This window comes from Euprymna scolopes, chromosome 16, assembly GCF_053919585.1.
Source record: "Euprymna scolopes isolate OS-2025 chromosome 16, ASM5391958v1, whole genome shotgun sequence".
NCBI lineage: Eukaryota > Metazoa > Mollusca > Cephalopoda > Sepiida > Sepiolidae > Euprymna > Euprymna scolopes.
This window is the reverse complement of record NC_136497.1, coordinates 53073941-53093733: the sequence shown is the minus strand read 5'-3', so window position 1 is coordinate 53093733 and position 19793 is coordinate 53073941. Positions and strand designations below refer to the sequence as shown.

The 19793-nt window shown below is 35.1% G+C and overlaps 1 protein-coding gene across 1 annotated transcript in view; it reads left to right on the top strand.

The window, feature by feature from the left end:
• The first annotated feature begins 1298 nt into the window (after positions 1–1298).
• The window catches only part of LOC145295959 (calcyphosin-like protein), a 35858-nt gene continuing 17363 nt past the window's right edge, over positions 1299–19793 (top strand). The window contains exon 1 of the mRNA XM_080141866.1: positions 1299–1664. Coding sequence (XP_079997992.1) covers positions 1528–1664 — 137 coding nt within the window. The 5' untranslated portion in view covers positions 1299–1527. The remainder of the gene's footprint in view (positions 1665–19793) is intronic.

Sequence of the window (19793 nt, the reverse complement as noted above, 5' to 3'; positions counted from 1 at the left end):
ATTATAAATAAAAGAAAATATTACAAATAAAAAAATCGTCATCCAGTTTCTTATCGCACAGTGAACTGTGCGATAAGAAACTGGATAGGACGAATAACTATTTAATTTAGATTGTCTATAAATAAATGTCCATTATCCTTCTTTCCTTAGTGTATGAAAAAAAAAATCCCCTGATATTCGTGCTCTAAACGTGATGAGAGACATTAAATTCACGCTTCTTTTATTTTGTCCTTTAGTCACCACATTCCATAAGCAGTGTTTGTGATAAAGGGCGAAAAATTGCTGTTTTCTTAGTTGGTTGAAATCTATCCATCTAATACTTATCGTTGGCTAGTGCCTGGCTTTGAAGTAATAGTTCCTTACATTAAGTGGCTTCATATCTTGTCTGGAGCGATTTTCACTAAATTTCAAACATTTTTAAAGAAAAAGAAATCGTAAAAAAGAGCGCTAAATTTTCAGTCGCATAAAAAAGACAATTTCTTTGATAATATTTGAAATTGGATACGTCATTATCATGACGCTTAATGTGTGATATATTGCAATTTCACTTTTCATAAGATACTGTTCAAATTTATTATTTATTTCTTGCAAAATAAATCATATTCTTCTTAACTTTATCACTAACCCTAAGTCCGGGTGGTAACAACACCTTCCAAAAATAAAACTCTCCACACCAACCAGCAAAGAAAAAGAGTAATTGACGCCCGATTTAGCCTCAGTGTTGAGGTTAGGGAATTTTTTTTTTAATAAAGCTTTTTATTGAAGTTGCTGAAATCATAATTTGGAATATTTATAAAATAAAAATGAAAAATAGTTGTAAAAAAAAAGAAAAGAAAGAAAGTTGCACTATCAGAAAAAAAAAACTATCATTTGCAAAACAACGCATAAAAATAAAATTTAATCCGCAGAAATTAGCACACAAATAAATATTTGTAAAGAAAAAAAAATCAAATTAATACGGTGGAATTGGATTAGTTTGCCCATTTATCGTTGAGAAAATTACACAGAATTAGTTGTTAGAATTTAACAGCTATTTGGAAGCCACCAGTTTCAATATAACCTCATAAATACTACAACAACCAAAGACAGCCCTCGCTCTTCACTCCGAGATCACTCATCCAAGTTATTTACTGAAAATAGCTGTAACAACAATAATAATATTAAAGTTCATGAAAACAATAGTCCGATGAAATATTATCCCAAATATTTAGACAAAACAAAATTACGCTAAAATTACTACCAAGGGCAATAACTCTTCCTTATGTTGGTAATTATCTTTCTTGGCTGTTGCTATGGACAACTGCAAAACAAATACGGGAGAGACAGGTGCTTTTTTTCTGAAGCGTTACCTTTTCGTTCGAAAAACTCTGTTCTTATCACTTTTTATTCTCGTATATAAAAATATCCTCTATCTTTTTACCAGCAGAAACTTCATCTTATCAACTAAACATCGCGAATTGGCTTATTGACATATGTATCTATATATCTTTCCATCAAATTGAGCAATTTTCCTCCGTTTTTCCTAAAATGGCAGCGACAGCTCGAGGCGAGCGAGAAATGATGTCGAAAGCGGCACAGAAATTACTAGAAACAAAGGATCCACTGGAACGACTTCGGTTACAATGCTTGAGTCGAGGAGCAAGTGGAATTAAGGGTTTGGCCAGGTAAGACGATTAAATATAATAAACAAATCTATCTATATATCTATAAAAGTTAACGTGTCTGTCTGTCTGGCTGTGTGTCTGTTTACATTTCCCTACGCAATAACTCTGTCAATTTTTAGTCTACAGACTCGAAATTTGATATACAGGGTACTGAGATTTGGGAAAATCGATATGATCGGTTTTCGGCCAGAAATTTGGCTGTTAAGGGGTCAAAGTTCAACGATTTGACCTTTGAGAACTCTACCAATCTCCTCCGACAATTTGGGGTCTAAACACTTGAAATTTTAGATATAGGTTCCTTGGACATGGATCTAACTTAATAACTTGATTTGAACCCAAAACAATAAATGTTAAGGGGTTATAATAGGGGTAAAATTAAAAATAAATTGACCATTTTTTTTTTTTTTGCTCAACATACACCTCCAAACACCCAGGCAACGCCGGGCGGAAATGCTAGTATATATATATATATAAAAGTGTGTGTGTGTGTGTGTGTGTGTGTGTGTGTGTACATTTCCCTATACAATAACTCTGTCAATTTTCAGTCTACAGACTCGAAATTTGATATACATGGTATGGAGATTTGGGAAAATCTTTGTAATCCGTTTTCGGTCAGAAATTTGGCTGTTAAGGGGTCAAAGTTCAACGATTTGACCTTCGAGAACTCTACCAAACTCCTCCGCCAGTTTTGGGTCTAAACACTTAAAATTTTAGATATAGGTTACTTGGACATGGATCTAACTTAATAACTTGATTTGAGCCCAAAACAAATGTTAAGGGGTCATAATAGGGGTCAAATTAAAAAAAAATTAACCTCTGCGGTCTCTACCAAATTACTCAAACAATTTCTGGTCTAAACATTTGAAATTTTACATAAAGGGCATTCAGAGATAGGGCAAGCTTTTTAATTGGTTTGGGTCGAAAATGTGAGCTACCAATATATAAATGTATGTATGTATGTTTGCATATGTACCTAAAACTGTCGACAGAGGCGACGGATTTTCACAAGATCAGTATTGTTCTGAAGCTCGACCCTTCAGACGACAAATACCGAAAAATTGGCTAAAAACATCAATTTCTTCACCCTCAACTGGGCACTTTTCTACAGGGGGGGGTCGCTTTTTTTCACCGATATTTTCGAAAGTCATCCCCTCTTTTCGATTGTCTAGCCTTAATTTAAACCTACGTCACTTCCGGTTTGGCAGTGGTCGTAACAGCAAAGACGTCACGTTTTTTTCCCGTTCTTTTCCTTCTTCGCGGTACAGGTTCGAGCCTACCTTCCTACGTCACTTTTTTTTTTCTCAACATACACCTCCAAACACCCGGGCAACGCCGGGTTGAAATGCTAGTAATCTATATAATAAGGCATGTCAATGTTCATATGTATTTTATCACCTATCACATACACACACGGGCAAAAGAGATCGTCTGACTAGCATAATTAAATTCTATTTTAATGCAATTACAATTTTCTGGAAAATACCTGGTTAAAATTAAAAAAAAATACCTTGTTAAAATTAAAAAGAAAAACGGGGGGGTGGGGTGGAATATTTTAGACTTTAAAATGTATGTAAACATTATTATATTTATGATACAGTGAGTAATAATATATTGTAATGAATTAATTTAATGCAACCATATAAAGGACTAAAAAATGGTGATTAATCTGATATCGCTAGAGGATAATACATCCGATTATACTCATATGGAAATGAATTGTTCTGAAATCAAATTCTATCATCCTGTCGATTGCTACAATTTCAAATACACAAAAAATAAATAAAAATAAATAAAGAAGATACATTTATGTATTTACGGAAAAAATAAAATCAGCTTTTTTTTCTTAATAAGTATTGACCTTGATTCTGAAAGGAATATTATTATTAAAAATAAATTATACAGACTAATATAGAAAGCAGTATGGAATATTCAGAACATCCCGCTAGTAATAAGTGTTGCAGAAATTAATAATATAGTAAAAAAAAAAATCTAAGTTTATTCAGTCCTACAAAAAGACTAAAAAAGAAATGGTCTCTTTTCTCAGCATTATAAAGTGTAGATCAAGGGTAAGTGGAGAAATCGAGTGATAAAAGTAGCACCTTCCCTTATATCTCAGTTAAGTAGCCATTGAAAAGGGGGCCTTTAGGTCACCCTCGACAATAGTCGAATGAATTACTTATGCTCTATTATTACTGGGAACGGTATGAACCTGCAACGTCCTCAATAACTATGGGTAAAATAATTACTTGTGTTCAATCGAATGTTTCTTTCATTTTCTTTTCATTTTCGGTTAACTTATATTTGATCCTTTCCTATTTAACTGAACTATATACATAGGTTTAAAAATTCTTTCAAATTAAATCTGTTGCTTAGGTCACAGAAAAAAATGGTTAGATCAATCTACCATTTCAGAGAGTGCCAGATGCCTGACGCAATTCTCTACCTGTATAAGAGTCAGTTATGCCATACGATAGAGCACGCTTTCTTGCCTTCACAGAGTACAGGTTATATGGGGTTCCTTAACAGATGTTGTCCATCGAAATAAAAATGTAGAACATCTTTGACTCCTGTTTCTGAATTTTTTGAGATGAGGATTGATTATTCATATTATTCAAACTAGTGTTCTCATCTGGAATGTTATTCTCACAATGTTTAATTTGATGTCAACTCCGACCTTCTTCCGGTGTATCTTGTTGAACTCAGAAATGTTTCTGTCGAACTCGGGAGTCTGCATGGAATTTTGAACAGAACCTTTATTTAATCTACGGGGGTAGCACGTTCTTGTTCAATCAGTCATGACTGGGTAGAAATCCCAAGTAATTCGTGATTGTATTTTGAGTATCCCCTGAGAATTGAACTATAACCTCCTGAAGAGTGTAACTTACAACTGCAGTACAGTTTTCAGATAAGCCAAATAATATATTCATTATTGTTACTTACTAAGAGTTCTTACACAGGTCATCATCAGAAATTTATCACTGACAACAATCTGTAGTGTTCCTTGCAGTCTGAGTGACAACAGGTCTCCCCAGATATCCAGTACTCTCCAGCTCTTCCAATAACATTTGCAGATGAATTTGCATTATCGCAACAGCCGTTTACCATTGATTAATCGCTGGCACCGACCATTGGCTAGCACTGGAATTTGGGTGTCAATAAGCATCCCCAAGGTTCCAGTCCTCTTTGCACTCATTCAGTAGAAGTCTAGTTAGTGCTTTCTCTCCTCGGTCTTTCCATCCTCCTTGACCTTTCAATACTATTTGGTGTCATGCCAGTTGATGCCAACATTATATATTTTTTGTGGTGGTGGTGGTGGGAGTGAGTAGCTTACAATTTATCAGGTTTCGATTTTCTTGAATCCATGTAATATTCTTCTATCTTTTTGTTTCAGCTTTGTTGCAATTTCTATATGGCCAGTTATCGTTTGTAGCCATATGTGTTAGTTTCTGCATTCAAGGGTTTTCCATAATTTTTCAGCCGTTTTCATTATTGTTATCTTCTCAGCCATTCCTCTGATTCGATTCTCTCCAATTCTTTTTTCAAAGTTTATTATTATTATTATTATTATTATTATTATTATTATTATTATTATTGTTGTTATTATTGTTGTTGTTATTATTATTATTATTGTTATTATTGTTGTTGTTATTATTATTATTATTGTTATTATTATTATTATTATTATTATTGTTATTATTATTATTATTATTGTTGTTGTTAACAACAACAACAACAACTTACTAAAAGTAGTCACACAGGCCATCATCAAAGATCTCTCTTTGAGAACAACTTGTGATATTCTCTGGAGTCTGAGTGACAGCAATCTCCCCAGATTTCCAGTACTCTCCCCACGAGGGAAGAATTAGACACATGATAGATTTATAATGAAAGGAAAATCCAGCTCTCACTAAAAGGGGCACTTTGGATTGGAACAAAAATAAAAATTTATTTATTTTTGAAGAAGTTCTCCTTCATTGACTGAAGACAGAAAAGATGAAGTGTAGTATTGTAACGTTGTCGGTGGGCCAACACATGTTGTGTGCAGTTTCAGTCGCAAAGGAGACCAAGACAAAGAATAGGAAATAACTCCAATTCGCTTTTTCTTTGTAACAATAACATTTCTTTCCTCATTGTCACAGCCATTATGTCACACATGTGATCTAGAACGTTCTCCAAGCCTCTCACGAGATCTTGAACATTATCTTGCTCCACGTTTCTCATGTGATCGTTCTCTTTATCTTTTTTATAGTCCTTTTTCTTTTATCGGTTATGTCATTTTGCATGAATTTACATCTGCACACCATGCACACCATAATACACTATCAGAACAGCTACTACACTTCAATCCCAGCCCAAAAGCCAACATAGATACTTATAGTATAGTTTATAGATAAACAATTTTTTAAACTGCTAGTATTTTTTTAATGTACTCTATATCAAAGTGCTGCACATTTCCTGATTCAACTGCTTTGGTTGCATTATCTTAAAGCTGGTTCTAAAAGCAATTAGGACTTGTTACTTTATTTCAGATATAAATGGAATCTTCCAGAGACTATGTATAAACTTATGACTACATGTCATGAGAGTCATCAGTGGCAGTCATAGCTACAGTATCAGACGCAGATCATCTGTAACATACTATATATGTATTTCTGTAAATACACTCTTTTAAAAACATTCACTATGTTGCCTTAATTATTATCGACCCTTTAAGGTCAGAACAAAAACAGATAAAAAATAACTCAATAACCAATGACTGCAACAACACTTAATCTATTCATACTCTCTGGAAGAGTCCATTTACACTCAAAATAGGGTAGATATTGCGAGGTGAATTCTCGAGATTGTTGGTACTCTCTGGTCGAATTCAGTTGCACAAGGTTTGCAACTGAGTCTGCAGAACCAGTTACAATTAGTCTGTACTGGTGCCGGAGCACGTCGTTTGAAGTCATTGGGTCCACTGAGTGAATAATTGAACGTCCAGTTGTTGAGTTTTTTCAGTGTGTGTGTGTTGCAGCTTAACTCGTCTTTAACTGGTGCGACTTCTTCCATTGTTGGTGATGTTTGTGGAGTTTTATAGTGCTTGATGAATGCCTGTAAGAGTTTGGTTGCTGTTTATGCTGTTGGAGAGAAACGGTAGGCCTTGAAGAGTGTTGTTGAGGCTTGCTTAGCTTGACCTTTTCCATTCAGTATGAAGTCAAAGGCTTGGTGTTGGTTCTGGGCTGAGATTGTTGAGATGTTTGATAGCCATGGTTGGTCATGTGGAGGAGGGGTAGAATGTCTTCTTCAGCTGTGGCCTGCGTCCAAAGGCGATGTCTGCCTTTCCAGTCATCTTCTCCGTCAACCATTTTGCCTGTATCTAAATATCACATCCGAGGTATCATTTGTTGATACTTTTACACTTTTCGGCCCTCTGCAGCATACAATAACAGAACTTTATATGAACTTTGTAACTTAATATTTCATTTTTATTTTCGTCTCCTAACCATATATTCAACTAAAAGAGGCTGGTATTAGTGATGCATACTTTTCTGATCTGCAAAGCACAACAGATTATTGCTATGGCAACCATATTGATTTCCAATTATTTATAAACAAATGCACAAATACCTGATAATCAATGAACAACAATAACATAAAAAGTGTATCCGTCAGTTGTGTCAATTTTATTAAATAACAACTGAATTGACGATTGGCAGCCGGGGATTCATTCTCAAGATATATTTCATGATGGCCAGGTTTATTTTTTCTAAAATCGAGTCAAATTCCAGTAGGCTTGAAACTCGCATTCTTTACCTGAACCAGTCACATACTCTACCAGTTTATAAACATTTTTTCAAAATGCTTGGTTCACCATCTACTATTCATATCAATTGAGAATATGTCCTTGGCATCATTCTTTTGTTGGACTCCCAGGCTTTACATCCTTTTTTCTATGAAAAATGCCACAGAGAAGGCATGAAACCATTTTATTTAAGGAGGTAAAAAACAATACTTTAAGGTAAAATCCAGACAATGATAAGTGTTAGACGGATAGATTCCAACCCAGAAAACAGCAATTATTCCTTCTTTGTCAAAAACATCGTCCATGGAATGTGAGAACTAAAGGACAAATAAATGAGGCGAGAATTATGAAGCTACAGAAAGTAAACCGATGATCTACTTTCTACCCTCCTACTCTATTTGAGAAATGTTTTTTATTGCTAATCGCCTGGGGTGCAATTACTAGGAAATGCAGAGTATGGACTTTGAAAACATTGAAATAAGGATTCTAGACATAAGGTTTTATATCTTGATTTAAATCTTTGTAAGAAGGCACAATAAAATTAATGCAAAGCTGTTCTGTTTGAGGATATTCTTGTGGTACACACATATACACACGCGCGCACACACACACACATATATATGTATGTTAATATTTACATTACATCTTTGCGAACTTCTCTTTTTAAGCAAAGAGAAAATCTTCTCAGACTTAATGATGGTGGGATCCTTCTACCGCTCCAGAAGATATCTCACTACTGATGCAATTCTCTATCTATATAAAAGCCAAGTACGTCCAAGGATGGAATACTGTTGCCATATCTGGGCAGGAGCTGCTAAAAACAGCCTATCCTGCCTTGACAGAGTACAAAATAGACTTTGTGGCTTAGTGGGGGATGTCCTTTTCTCTACCCTGCAACCTCTCTCCCACAGAAGAGACGTTGCGAGCCTGTCCTTGTTTTATCGTTATTTCCATGGCAGATGCTCGTCTGAACTCCAATCTCTGGCCCCCCTTCGCCAATCTTTCACGAAAAACACCCGTCTAGCTGAATCCACTGTGAAAAATTTCCCCCACTCTATATCTGTGCCTAAATCAAAACGCGGATTCCATGAACAAAGCTTCTTTCTTAGAACTGCACGCCTGTGGAATTCTGTTCCGTCTGCCTGCTTCCCTCCGGACTACAACTTGGATGTCTTCAAGTTCAATGTTAACAAATTCCTAATGAACCGCCCCCTTAAGTAAACACTTCAGCAAATCTCCTCACTAACGTAATGTACTTGCAATAACCCTTATCCCTGAGTGGCTTCCGGGCCTTGATAAGTGGTGATCACTGTGTAAAAAAAAAAAAAAAAAGAAAAAATGTACTTTCCATTTGCCATCCGATTTTTTTTTCATTTGCCCTCATTATAATTTCCATATTTTTTTTCTCTTAATCGTAATCCTAACCTTAATTTGGCTCTATTAACCAAGGTTTGAAGCTGGTTAACTAATCCTTTTTTAATTCGTCATGTTAAAAAAATAAGTCATTATATATATATATATATATATATATATATATATATATATATATTTTGCTTTCACAGTATATTAATGCTCAATTATGAAATATGATAATTTTGTAGCTTACTCTTTAAGTCAACCATCTTTGGCTTAAAACTCATTGGTATATGAAAATTTAATGAATTACACGAACTCAGTATATTACATACAAGTCTATATATATATACATACACACGCGCATTTTATTTCATATATATATATATATATATATATATATATATATATATATAGTCATCCACATACAGTATTGTTTCGCTGTTTCACAGCTCATTAGTATGGCTAGGCAAACAACTACCTCAAGTCAGGATCGAAACCCGATCGCCCAAACGACAGTCGGAGCTTCTAATTGTTGCGCTATATGGTGGCTGCAATGCGGACGGTGAATTAAAAATGTTTTGACATTGTCCAAAGTACCTAATCTCAATTTGTTTACACAAAGAGCATCGTTTCATACGCTAATGGTAATTTGTATATCACCTTCCCAAATGCTCACACTAAGATAGGGAGCGTTATAGTTATCCACATACAGTACTGTTTCGCTGTTTCACAGCTTACCAGTGCGGCTAGACAAGCAACTAACTCAAGCCAGGAATTAACAATGTTTTGACATTGTCCAGTGCATTAACAATGTTTTGACATTGTCCAAAGTACCTAATCTCAATTTGTTTACACAAAATTGCAATATATAAATTTTGTACCCCACAAACCCACAAAAATGTTATGAAATATATATATATATATATATATATATATATATATATATATATATATATATATATATATATATATATATATATATATATATATACACTTCATAACATTGTTTGGGGTCCAAAATTTATATATTGCAATTATGAGGGAGGAAAGACATGTTTTGATATTCATGATTAAAAAAAAAAAAAATGGGAGGTCAGCTGACCGGTCTCTTACGTTTGAACGTAATTAGCCTTTATGAGATTCTATCTATCATTATACATAAACAATACGTAGGTTTATTTTAAATAGTGTCTCCCTAATTTTTTTCTCTAGGTTAGCACACTTTATTTCAAGCATATTTTGAACTATTTTTTCTCTCTTGGACTCATCTCGCTTTTATAAATAAAATAAATCCTTCCATCCAGCTCTAGAAAAGTGAGGACGAAACAGATCAGCTGGCCTCCCATTTTTTTTTTTAAATTAAAACATGAGTATTAAAACATGCATCTCCTTTATAATTGCGTTCTCTCTCTCTCTCTCTCTCTCTCTCTCTCTCTCTCTCTATATATATATATATATATATATATATATATATATATATATATATATATATATATATATATATATATATATAAAACGTCAGAAAGTTCATATGAGATAAGTTATCGATACCGTCGGATTAATCTCATATAAACTTTCTGTAAATAAAAAATATAAATAATACGCTCTTATTTGTCATAATAATAGAGTATTCTGCTGAAATCTCTTTTTCCAAAAAATATAATAATATTCCCCCTCTCGTCCACATATACATATTGAAGCGAGGATTTTTACAGTCACTTTTAAACTGACGATACCTGGTATTCCAAAACGGCCAATCATCTAAATACTGACTAAATTCAACCTTACTCTGATCCCTCTCTCTCCGTTCGAACACATTTATACTGGTAAAACCAGCAAACACCGCATTCAATTTTTGATCGTATCACAAGCGACACTAATATTTCATGTTTGTACCTGTTAATTGGTCATCTACAAACATGTGTTCACAAGAACGAGAGTTTTATGTCTTTCTTGGATTAAAGCAACAGTATCGATATTCACGATCGCACCACGCACCAGATACGAGTGAGGCGCGAGAAATGCTTGTGTAAATAGAATTTGTTTTTAAGTTTTCAGAAAAAAGTAAAGAAACAAACAGACAAACAAACAAACAAACAAACAAACAATCAATCAAACAAACAAACAAACAAACAAACAAACAATCAAACAAAATATCCTCGAAGCAGATGTAAGTTTATGATGTGTTTTTATTCTGTTCTTTTTTATGACGTTGCGACTTGTGACCAGTTATTCTGATTTCGTATGCATGAAGACTTTTTCTTTTGTATTCAAATTAAGTGTCTGTCAGATGAGTGCTGTATGTGGTGCGTGGGCGAGTGTTGTATGTGGTGTGTGTGTGTGTATGTGTTCGTACCTGTGTGCGTGTTTGTAGGTGTGTGTGTGTGTCTGTTTGTACGTGTATATTTGTAAGTGTGTGTGTTTGTAAGTGTGTGTGTTTGTATGTGTGTGCATGTGATGGGTGAGTTGAGTGAATGCTGTATGTGTGTTTGTAATTGTGTGTGTTTGTATGTGTGTGTTTGTATGTGTGTGCTTGTGATGGGTGCTTTGAGTGAATGTTGTATGTGTGCGTGTTTTCTGAGTGAGTCGTGTATATGCGTGCACGTGTGTCTGTGTGTGATAGGCGAGTGTTTGCATGTATGTACATTACCTGGTGAGGGCGCATCAGGTAGTTAGTTATAAACTCTTTCTCAAAGTGAGACGGTAACGCCTAGGAGAGTGGACCTCCTAAAGCTACACAGAAAAAAAAACACAGTTCGACAGAAAAAAGGTCATCGTTGTCACAATGACCCAGTCTCTGTCGAGCTTATTTTCAAGGACGTATCCTCAACTGATATGCTTGGTACATAAGGAGACTGCTTTGTTTGCACTTTCCTCTATTTATCCATCTTGAGTAAATATTGGTCGAATTATTTGACTTTCATTGCAGATAAGACATGAAGACACTTGATCTCTCATTTCAATGAATGACACCAATTTGTTTCGCCGATTGAGAGAGGAAGGGAGAAGTAGCTTTGTATGTTCAAATAGCGGTTCAGCCTATGCAGGTCAGGGTGTCTTTACGGGTGAGGTGGAGTCTGTAATCGTTGGGTGGTATGGATATCAAGTCGCGTGTTGTACGCCATATTGCAGGAAACATTTTGATATCTCCATCTGGAGTGTTTCTACACTGCCAAGAGGCTCGTTTGAACTCATGTGATACAATGAAATAAGTGAATAAACAACACTAGCGTCTTCTGGTGTCTAGACTTTAAAAACTTCCACTCGTCAGTGTGTTCCAGTTTTGGAAAGAACATCGCTATAGATTAACACGTTGACTGCCACGTCTGTTTTCTAGAAATTTGACGGTAGGACCACTAAAAATGTTTTCATAAATGTTAATAATACTGAAACTGTATATATTAAAACATATTTTACTCTTGATTTTAAGGTTTTAGCATCACTACTGACTCTTACATGTATATATAACAAAATGGATTCCAACAAAAAAAAAAAAAAAAGAAAAGAAAAAAAGGGATTGAAACATTCTTAGAAATTCTACTGTGGATGCGACTGGATCGAAAAAGTTTCATTTTATCATATTCGAGAAATAGTCCACTCTACAGGAATCCCGTTTCTTCTAAAATGAGTCGAAATAGGTTTGAATTCTAAACTGTTTTCATATCTCCAACAACGAAGAAATCGTAGAAGGAAATAGACTAGGAAAGATAGAATCCTTATTGGATCTTCTCATTAGAAACTTCAAGTCCGTATATATATTCCTAGAAAGTGATGTTGTTATCGATGAAACGTTAATTTTCTGGAGAGGAAGATTAAAATTCTGGCAATTTATTCCGAACAATCTTCTAATATATAAAAGACAAAATGGGCGTGAGCGTTTGTGCATGTCCGCGAAAGGCTTTTTGCATCGGGATTCTCGTGTCCGTTAGATTCTGCGAGAAGTTTTCGCATACTTCCCAGATCGTAATATCTCAGATTCGCAAACGGACACTGTCTCTATCTTTTTTTTTTGTTTGATTGAGTTAAACAAAATTCCTACCATGGCGTCGTCTTGGATATTTGTTTGGCATTTTTGTATAAAGCGAAATTATTTGAAAAAGCGGCAAAACATTTAAATCATCGTACATTCGATTTGACTCTGCTTAAATTCGACGCACGCAACTTCTGCTTGCGGGATGGAGACATCGGTTAACATGTTTCGTTTTTTTTTATTTCCTCCATCGCGTTACGAATTCCAGCCTACTACCACTTTTTTTAACGCCTCTCTCCATCCTGTTGTTCCCCCTAATCCCACTGGACTGCTTTTAATTCCCACTCTTACTACACCACAGCAACACACCCGGCCAACGCCGGGTACCCCCGCTAGTATAGAATAAAACTCTTCAAACTCTGTTCACTGAAAAAGTTTGCATACAGTCTGTCCCGCTGTACAGTAAAAGTTAGAATCAGGTGAAAGAGGGGTAGGATTAGCTAAGAAAATTTGTGTCTATAATGTTATGATTATTGGCAACCTTGGTAACGAAAAGAAGCTGTGAACCGATATTGTTGACCAGGTGTCATTGCAAACTGCCATGTCAACATATATTGTTGACATATGGCAGTCAGCGTGTTAACTAACAAAACCTTTGAAGAAGGTTGGATGACACGTTGGTGAGAAAAATAGTTTGAAAAAAAAACAAAAAAAAACAACTAATGAACATAGAATGTGAGCGAAAAGAAAATATGAAAGAGATGTACGAATCTTATGCAAGAATGCATATTAATATGTCCTGTTTGACTCCCGATTCATCCTGCCACCGGAATAACGTGAAAATTTCACAATTATATATATATATATATATATATATATATATATATATATATATATATATGTATATATATATACGTTACAAAATAGTCACAAATTATCAAGGACCGGAGGCCACTGGAGGATAAGGTTTAATGAGCGTACAGTGATTGATAGTAGTTTCAGCTAGATGAGTGTTTTTCGTGACAGTTTGGCGAGGAGTAACCATAGATTGGAGCTTATATATATATATATATATATATATATATATATATATATATATATATATATATAAGGAAGTTAAAGCTTTTGAAATTATGATTTACAACATTTATACACCTCGCGATATAAACGCTAAACCAAACTTTTCACCTCTAAACTTTAAATTAAAACATCTACTTGAGTCTTCTAAAAATCAAGTAATTCTCTGCAAGCTATAATATCTATGCTCCAAGTTTTTCCTAGCAGGACTTTCAACCTAATTTTTCCCCCCTCCACAAAAAAATCTATAGATCTATACGATCTGGATATTCATACCCTAAGATCTATATACCAGCAATGGATTTACGGATTACCAATTATCAACCAGCTTTATTGGATTTTGATATTTTCTACATATAAATACATTAATTTGAATATCTTTTTTTTTTTTTGCGTTTGAATATATTTTTTATATAATCTTTCGAACTTTGAAGCTTTTAATTTGTATTAACCAGAAAATTATATCTAGTCTATATAAAATTTCTATAAAATGTTGAAACATTGATCATCGGACGCATAACCTATTTAACATACTTCTATCTCTCTCTGTCTCTGTCTCTCTGTCTCTATATCTCTCTCTCTATATATATATATATATGTATATATATATGTATATATATATGTATATATATATGCATATATATGTATATATATGTATATATATATGCATATATATGTATATATATATGTATATATATGTATATATGTATATATATGTATATATATATGTATATATATGTATATATATGTATATATATGTATATGTGTATATATGTATATATATATATATGTATATATATTTAGACAAATATTATTGAATAGCACGGAATTATTCTGTTTTACAATTTTCCTTTTTATCTTCTCCAATCTCCGAATAGTCCTTTTTGTGTTCTTCTCGAAATTGTATATGTTGGATCCATAATCGCGAGCACTTTTGACAGAAGTACTTCTATCATCCTCAGGCATATTGTAGAAATAAATATAGAGATTGTTTTTTAATTTATTTATATATACATTTTTCCTAGTCACGTGGTAATTTGTTACAAGTAAGGTGGGCGGACTTTTTTTTTTACATATATTAAACACATTTATATATACAAACACATATATACATTTCCAAACATTCATCCCAAACATCTGAAGACGTTCCGGCTGCACTCATAATCAATATTATTTATTTGAGGCTTCTTTGTTTTAATGTACAATGCTTCGAGTATTCTTAGCCTATTTACATTTCTCTCACTCTACAATACTCTTGTATTTTTACCATAATTCTTCGAAATTCCGAATGTTGGCATTCGGAATTTCGAAGAATTATGGTAGAAGAAACTTATGGTGATAATGCCCCATCATATGACCTTGTAAAACACTGGCATCGTGAATTCAAACATGGCCGGAAGTCTGTAGAAACAGCTTCCAGACATGGTCGCCCTCCCCCTTCTGCCATTGATGAGGCATCTGTCCCTCAAGTTGAGGCTGCCATTTTGGAAGATCGGCGCATTATTATGCGCCAAATAGCCCAATGTCAAGATTAGTACAGGGTCTGTGGAAACTATCATTCATGGCTATTTGCACATGCATAAGGTGTCGGCCAGATGGATTCCCAGGTTGCTCACACCATTCCAGAAGCGAGAACGCGGTAGTGCTCGAGAATGAATTTGGAGATGTGCCAAGAAGATGAGTCAAAGTTTTTCAAAAGACTGATTACAAAGGATGAAACCTGGGTCCATCACTATGATCCAGAGACCGAAGCCCAGTCAATGCAGTCGAAGCACTTGGACTCACCACCTCCAAAGAAGGCAAGGGTGCAGCTCTCTGCTGGCAAGGTCATGCTCACAGTCTTCTGGGACTAGGACGGAGTAGTGATGACAGATTTTCTGGCAAAGGATATCACAATTACAGGAGCCTATTATGCTTCATTTTTGAGGAAATTAAGAGAAACTATCAAAATCAAAAGGTGGGGCAAAATCAGCAAAAGTACTCTCCTCCTGCAGGACAACGCTCCGGTTCACATGTCGCCAGATCAGAAGCATGGGCGTGTGATTATGAAATCCTCACCCATCCTTACTACTCTCATGACCTTGCACACTCTGACTTTCACCTTTTCCCAGCCATGAAGTTGTTTTTGAAAGGAAAGCGTTTCCCAGATGATTGATTTCGTGTTTGGAGGACCAACCTGGGGTGTTTTACAAAAACAGTCTACAGAGCTGCATCAAACGATGGGAGAAATGCATAACTCTGGGTGGTTCCTATGTAGAGAAAGACTAATAACTGTGCCAAGTTTCGTTGCTCTACTGCTATGGGAAGTGAGTCAGGGGCATTACTTATTGCACGCCCCTCGTATATATATACTCTTTTATCGCAACCATTTTTAACGAAGCGAATTCTTCCAGCTACCTTAAACACAATTGGCGGCATAAAATGTCGTCTTTAAAGGCTAATTAACTGCCATTGTTTTCATTGGAAATTAGACGATTTCATCGCACGAATAATTACTCATCACGAACTAATTACTTGAATGAAATCATGCTTTACAACTTTAATCCGCATCAAATGAAACTAATTTGATTTTGAGTTCATACAATGTAAATGTTAGTTTATTCATCTAATGTAAATGTTAGTTTATTCATCCAATGTAAATGCTAGTTTATTCATCCAATGTAAATGCTAGTTTATTCATCCAATGTAAATGTTAGTTTATTTTGAGATAAAAAGCAACAAGCTGTTGAACTGATAGTTTCTCAGTTGAAACCAAGGCGTCAACTTAACGGAATACTGAATAAAACAATAGTTAGCTTTCAAATGGCATCTCAAAACACATCTATGTCACAATACTAGAAACGACATAGCTGAATGTACATCCACACGTCTTGAACTCACACACAATGAGGAACATTATTTAAAGATGATAAATCTTTTCAACTAATTAAAAGAAATTATGTTAATTAAATTTATGTTGTTTCGTACTTTCTATATCAAACATTTTTCTTTTCAGTCTTATTTAATCTCTCTCTCCTCTCTCCTCCCCCTATCTCTCTCTCTCTCCCTCTCTCTCTCTCTCTCTCTCTCTCTCTCTCTCTCTCTATATATATATATATATATATATATATATATATATATATATATATATATATATATATATCGTGATTTAAAGTTATGAGGATTTTTTGAAGCATGAAAAACGATGTTACTTTTTTTATTTAATATTTTTATTGTTATTTTTTTATATTTAAAGCGGACCTCCGCTTTTGGTCACAAAAAAGTATCGATACTTTTTTGTGACCAAGAGCGGAGGCCCCGCTTGAAATATAAAAAAGGAAGACCCAACGTTGCCCGAGATTGAATGATGATCAATGAATATTTCACACTCCAATATTTTAATTGTCATTGAAATCGGTGAAATCGCCAACTTTCAATCAAATCGATTTATTGAATGCTTTAGTTGGGGACACGTCGTGGTGCCCCGGGAGGAAGCTTCACATGCCTCGTCGCAGTGACTTAGTCCACAATACATTGTAGTTTACATTGCACTGTAGAGAGAATCTACTGTTGATTTTATAAAATTATTTTTTATATATAATGACTTGAATTACAGCTTGAAACGTAAAATTAAGTATCATGCTTCAATTGTGCTTTAAAATATGCATTTCGAATTCGCCCCTGTCTTATAGAAAACATAGTGCTGATTTTATATGCCTGGCCTTACTGCTCGTGTGATGATTATAGTTTGAATTTAAGTTTAGAATGAAAAAGTAAAGTATCATGGTTAAATTGAACTTTAAACAGAAACGTTCATTTCAAACGAGCCAAAGAATCTACTTTATATGTCGGGCCTTTCGGCTTGTGTGATAATAAAATTTTTCAAATGCACTTGTGATGTTAGGCTGTATAAGGTATTTACTTTGGTCAAAATCGCCCGTTCCTTCTTTCATCGGATTACTTCGATTATCGATACGTATCGGAACCATTGCAACACAAAACCTATCTAAGAACACTGTCAGACACATAAAGTACCGTTGTGTGAAATTTCTTAAAAATCAGCCGAGCCGTTTTCGAACTCATACGAACTCACACACATATACAGACACACACACAAAATTCCTGTTATATAATAGTAGATATACAAGTTTTTTTTACAAAGGAATCACCACTTATCAAGGCCCGGAGGCCACTAGAGAATAAAGGTTAAATAATGTACAGTAGTCAATGGAAAAATATCGTAGTAATGATTAGTAATAGGAATTGGGTAAATTGGATTACTTAAGGGGACGGTCCATCAAGAACTTGTTCACGTTGGACTTGAAGACAACCCTATTGTAGTCAGTTGGAAAGCAAGAAAACGGAATAAAGTTCCACAGGCGTGCAGTTCTAAGGAAGAAGCTTTGTTTATGGAATTTACATTTAAGTTTAGGCTCACATAAAGAGTAGCGGAAATTATTGATAGTGGTTTCAATTAGACGAGTGTTTTTCGTGAAAGTCAGGCCTGAAAAGACCATAGATTGGGGCTCAGACGAGCAATTGCCATGAAAATAAAGGTAAAGCAAAGACAGGCTCGCAACGTTTCTTCTGTGAGAAAGAGGTTGCAGGGAAGAGAAAAAGGGCATCCTCCACTAGACTACGAAGTCTATTTTGAACTCTGTCAAGGCAGGATAAGTTGCTTCTAGGAGCTCGTACCCAGATGTGGCAACAGTACTCCATTCTTGGACATACTTGGCGCTTATACAGGTAGAGAAATGCATCAGCAGTGAAATATCTACTGAAACGGTATAACGATCCCACCATTTTTTCCAGCAGCCTTGGCAACAGATTTGATGTACGAGGTCCATCTCAGATCAGACCTAGAAGCTTGTCAAAACATGGAGCCTTTCCAAGACGAGAGTCATTTCAATTGATGCCAGATCAGGGCGTTGATGATGGAAAGATAGAAGGTTGGTTTTAGATGCATTAATATTAACCAGCCACCTCTTTTCCTATTGTACCACGTGATCAAAATCAGAGGAGAGAGAATCACAGAGAACTTGATCGTTTACGGCCTTTGAAGTGTTGTCAGCATAAATGTCTACGAATGATTTTAGGATGTGATTTTGGAGATCATTGATGTAGATCAAGAAGAGAGTTCGGCCTAGGATAGACTCCTGAGGAACTTCAGCATTAATACCGTGAGCTTCTGATTTCTGCCCATCGATCACTACTCTTATGAACCTATCAGAGAGAAATGATTTAATAATTGAAAAAAAAAAAATTTCCAGCTATACCATAGCTGGAAATTTTGTGGACTAGACCGCTATGCCATACCCTATCAAAGGCCTTCGATATGTCAAGGGCGATTATCCTAGAAAGGAAGCCTCATTATGTACACACACACACACACACACACACACACACACACACACACACACACACACACACACACACACACACACACGTATATAAATGCAAACATATATAAATAAATGTATCTATATATACATAAAATCAATCACACGCATCTATCTATCTATCTACCTATCTATCTATCTATCTATCTATCTAATCACGTTGACACACCGGTTCTGCTGGATCACCAAAGTTAAGCAACGTTGAACCTGGTCAGTACTAAATGGGTTACTATTTGGGACTTCTAGGTGCTGTATGTGCTCTCCGCTTATCTCAGCATTGTTTCCAGTCATCCTGGACTTCTCCTTGCCACTGGATTCAAACAGTGCCGATTCAGCAGAGGTGTGGTTGGTGATTGCACCACCCTTGCCTCACAATTTCACACGCAGCTGCCCATACAGGGGTATCCTTTGTCTTTGGAGACTGAATGGAAGCATCGATGATATAAAACTGAAAATGTGTGTGCGTGTGTGTGTGTGTGTATGTGTGTGTGTGTAAGTGTGTCTGTCTGTGCACACTTCTCTACCAAATAACTCTGTCAATTTTCGGTCTACAGACTCAAGAT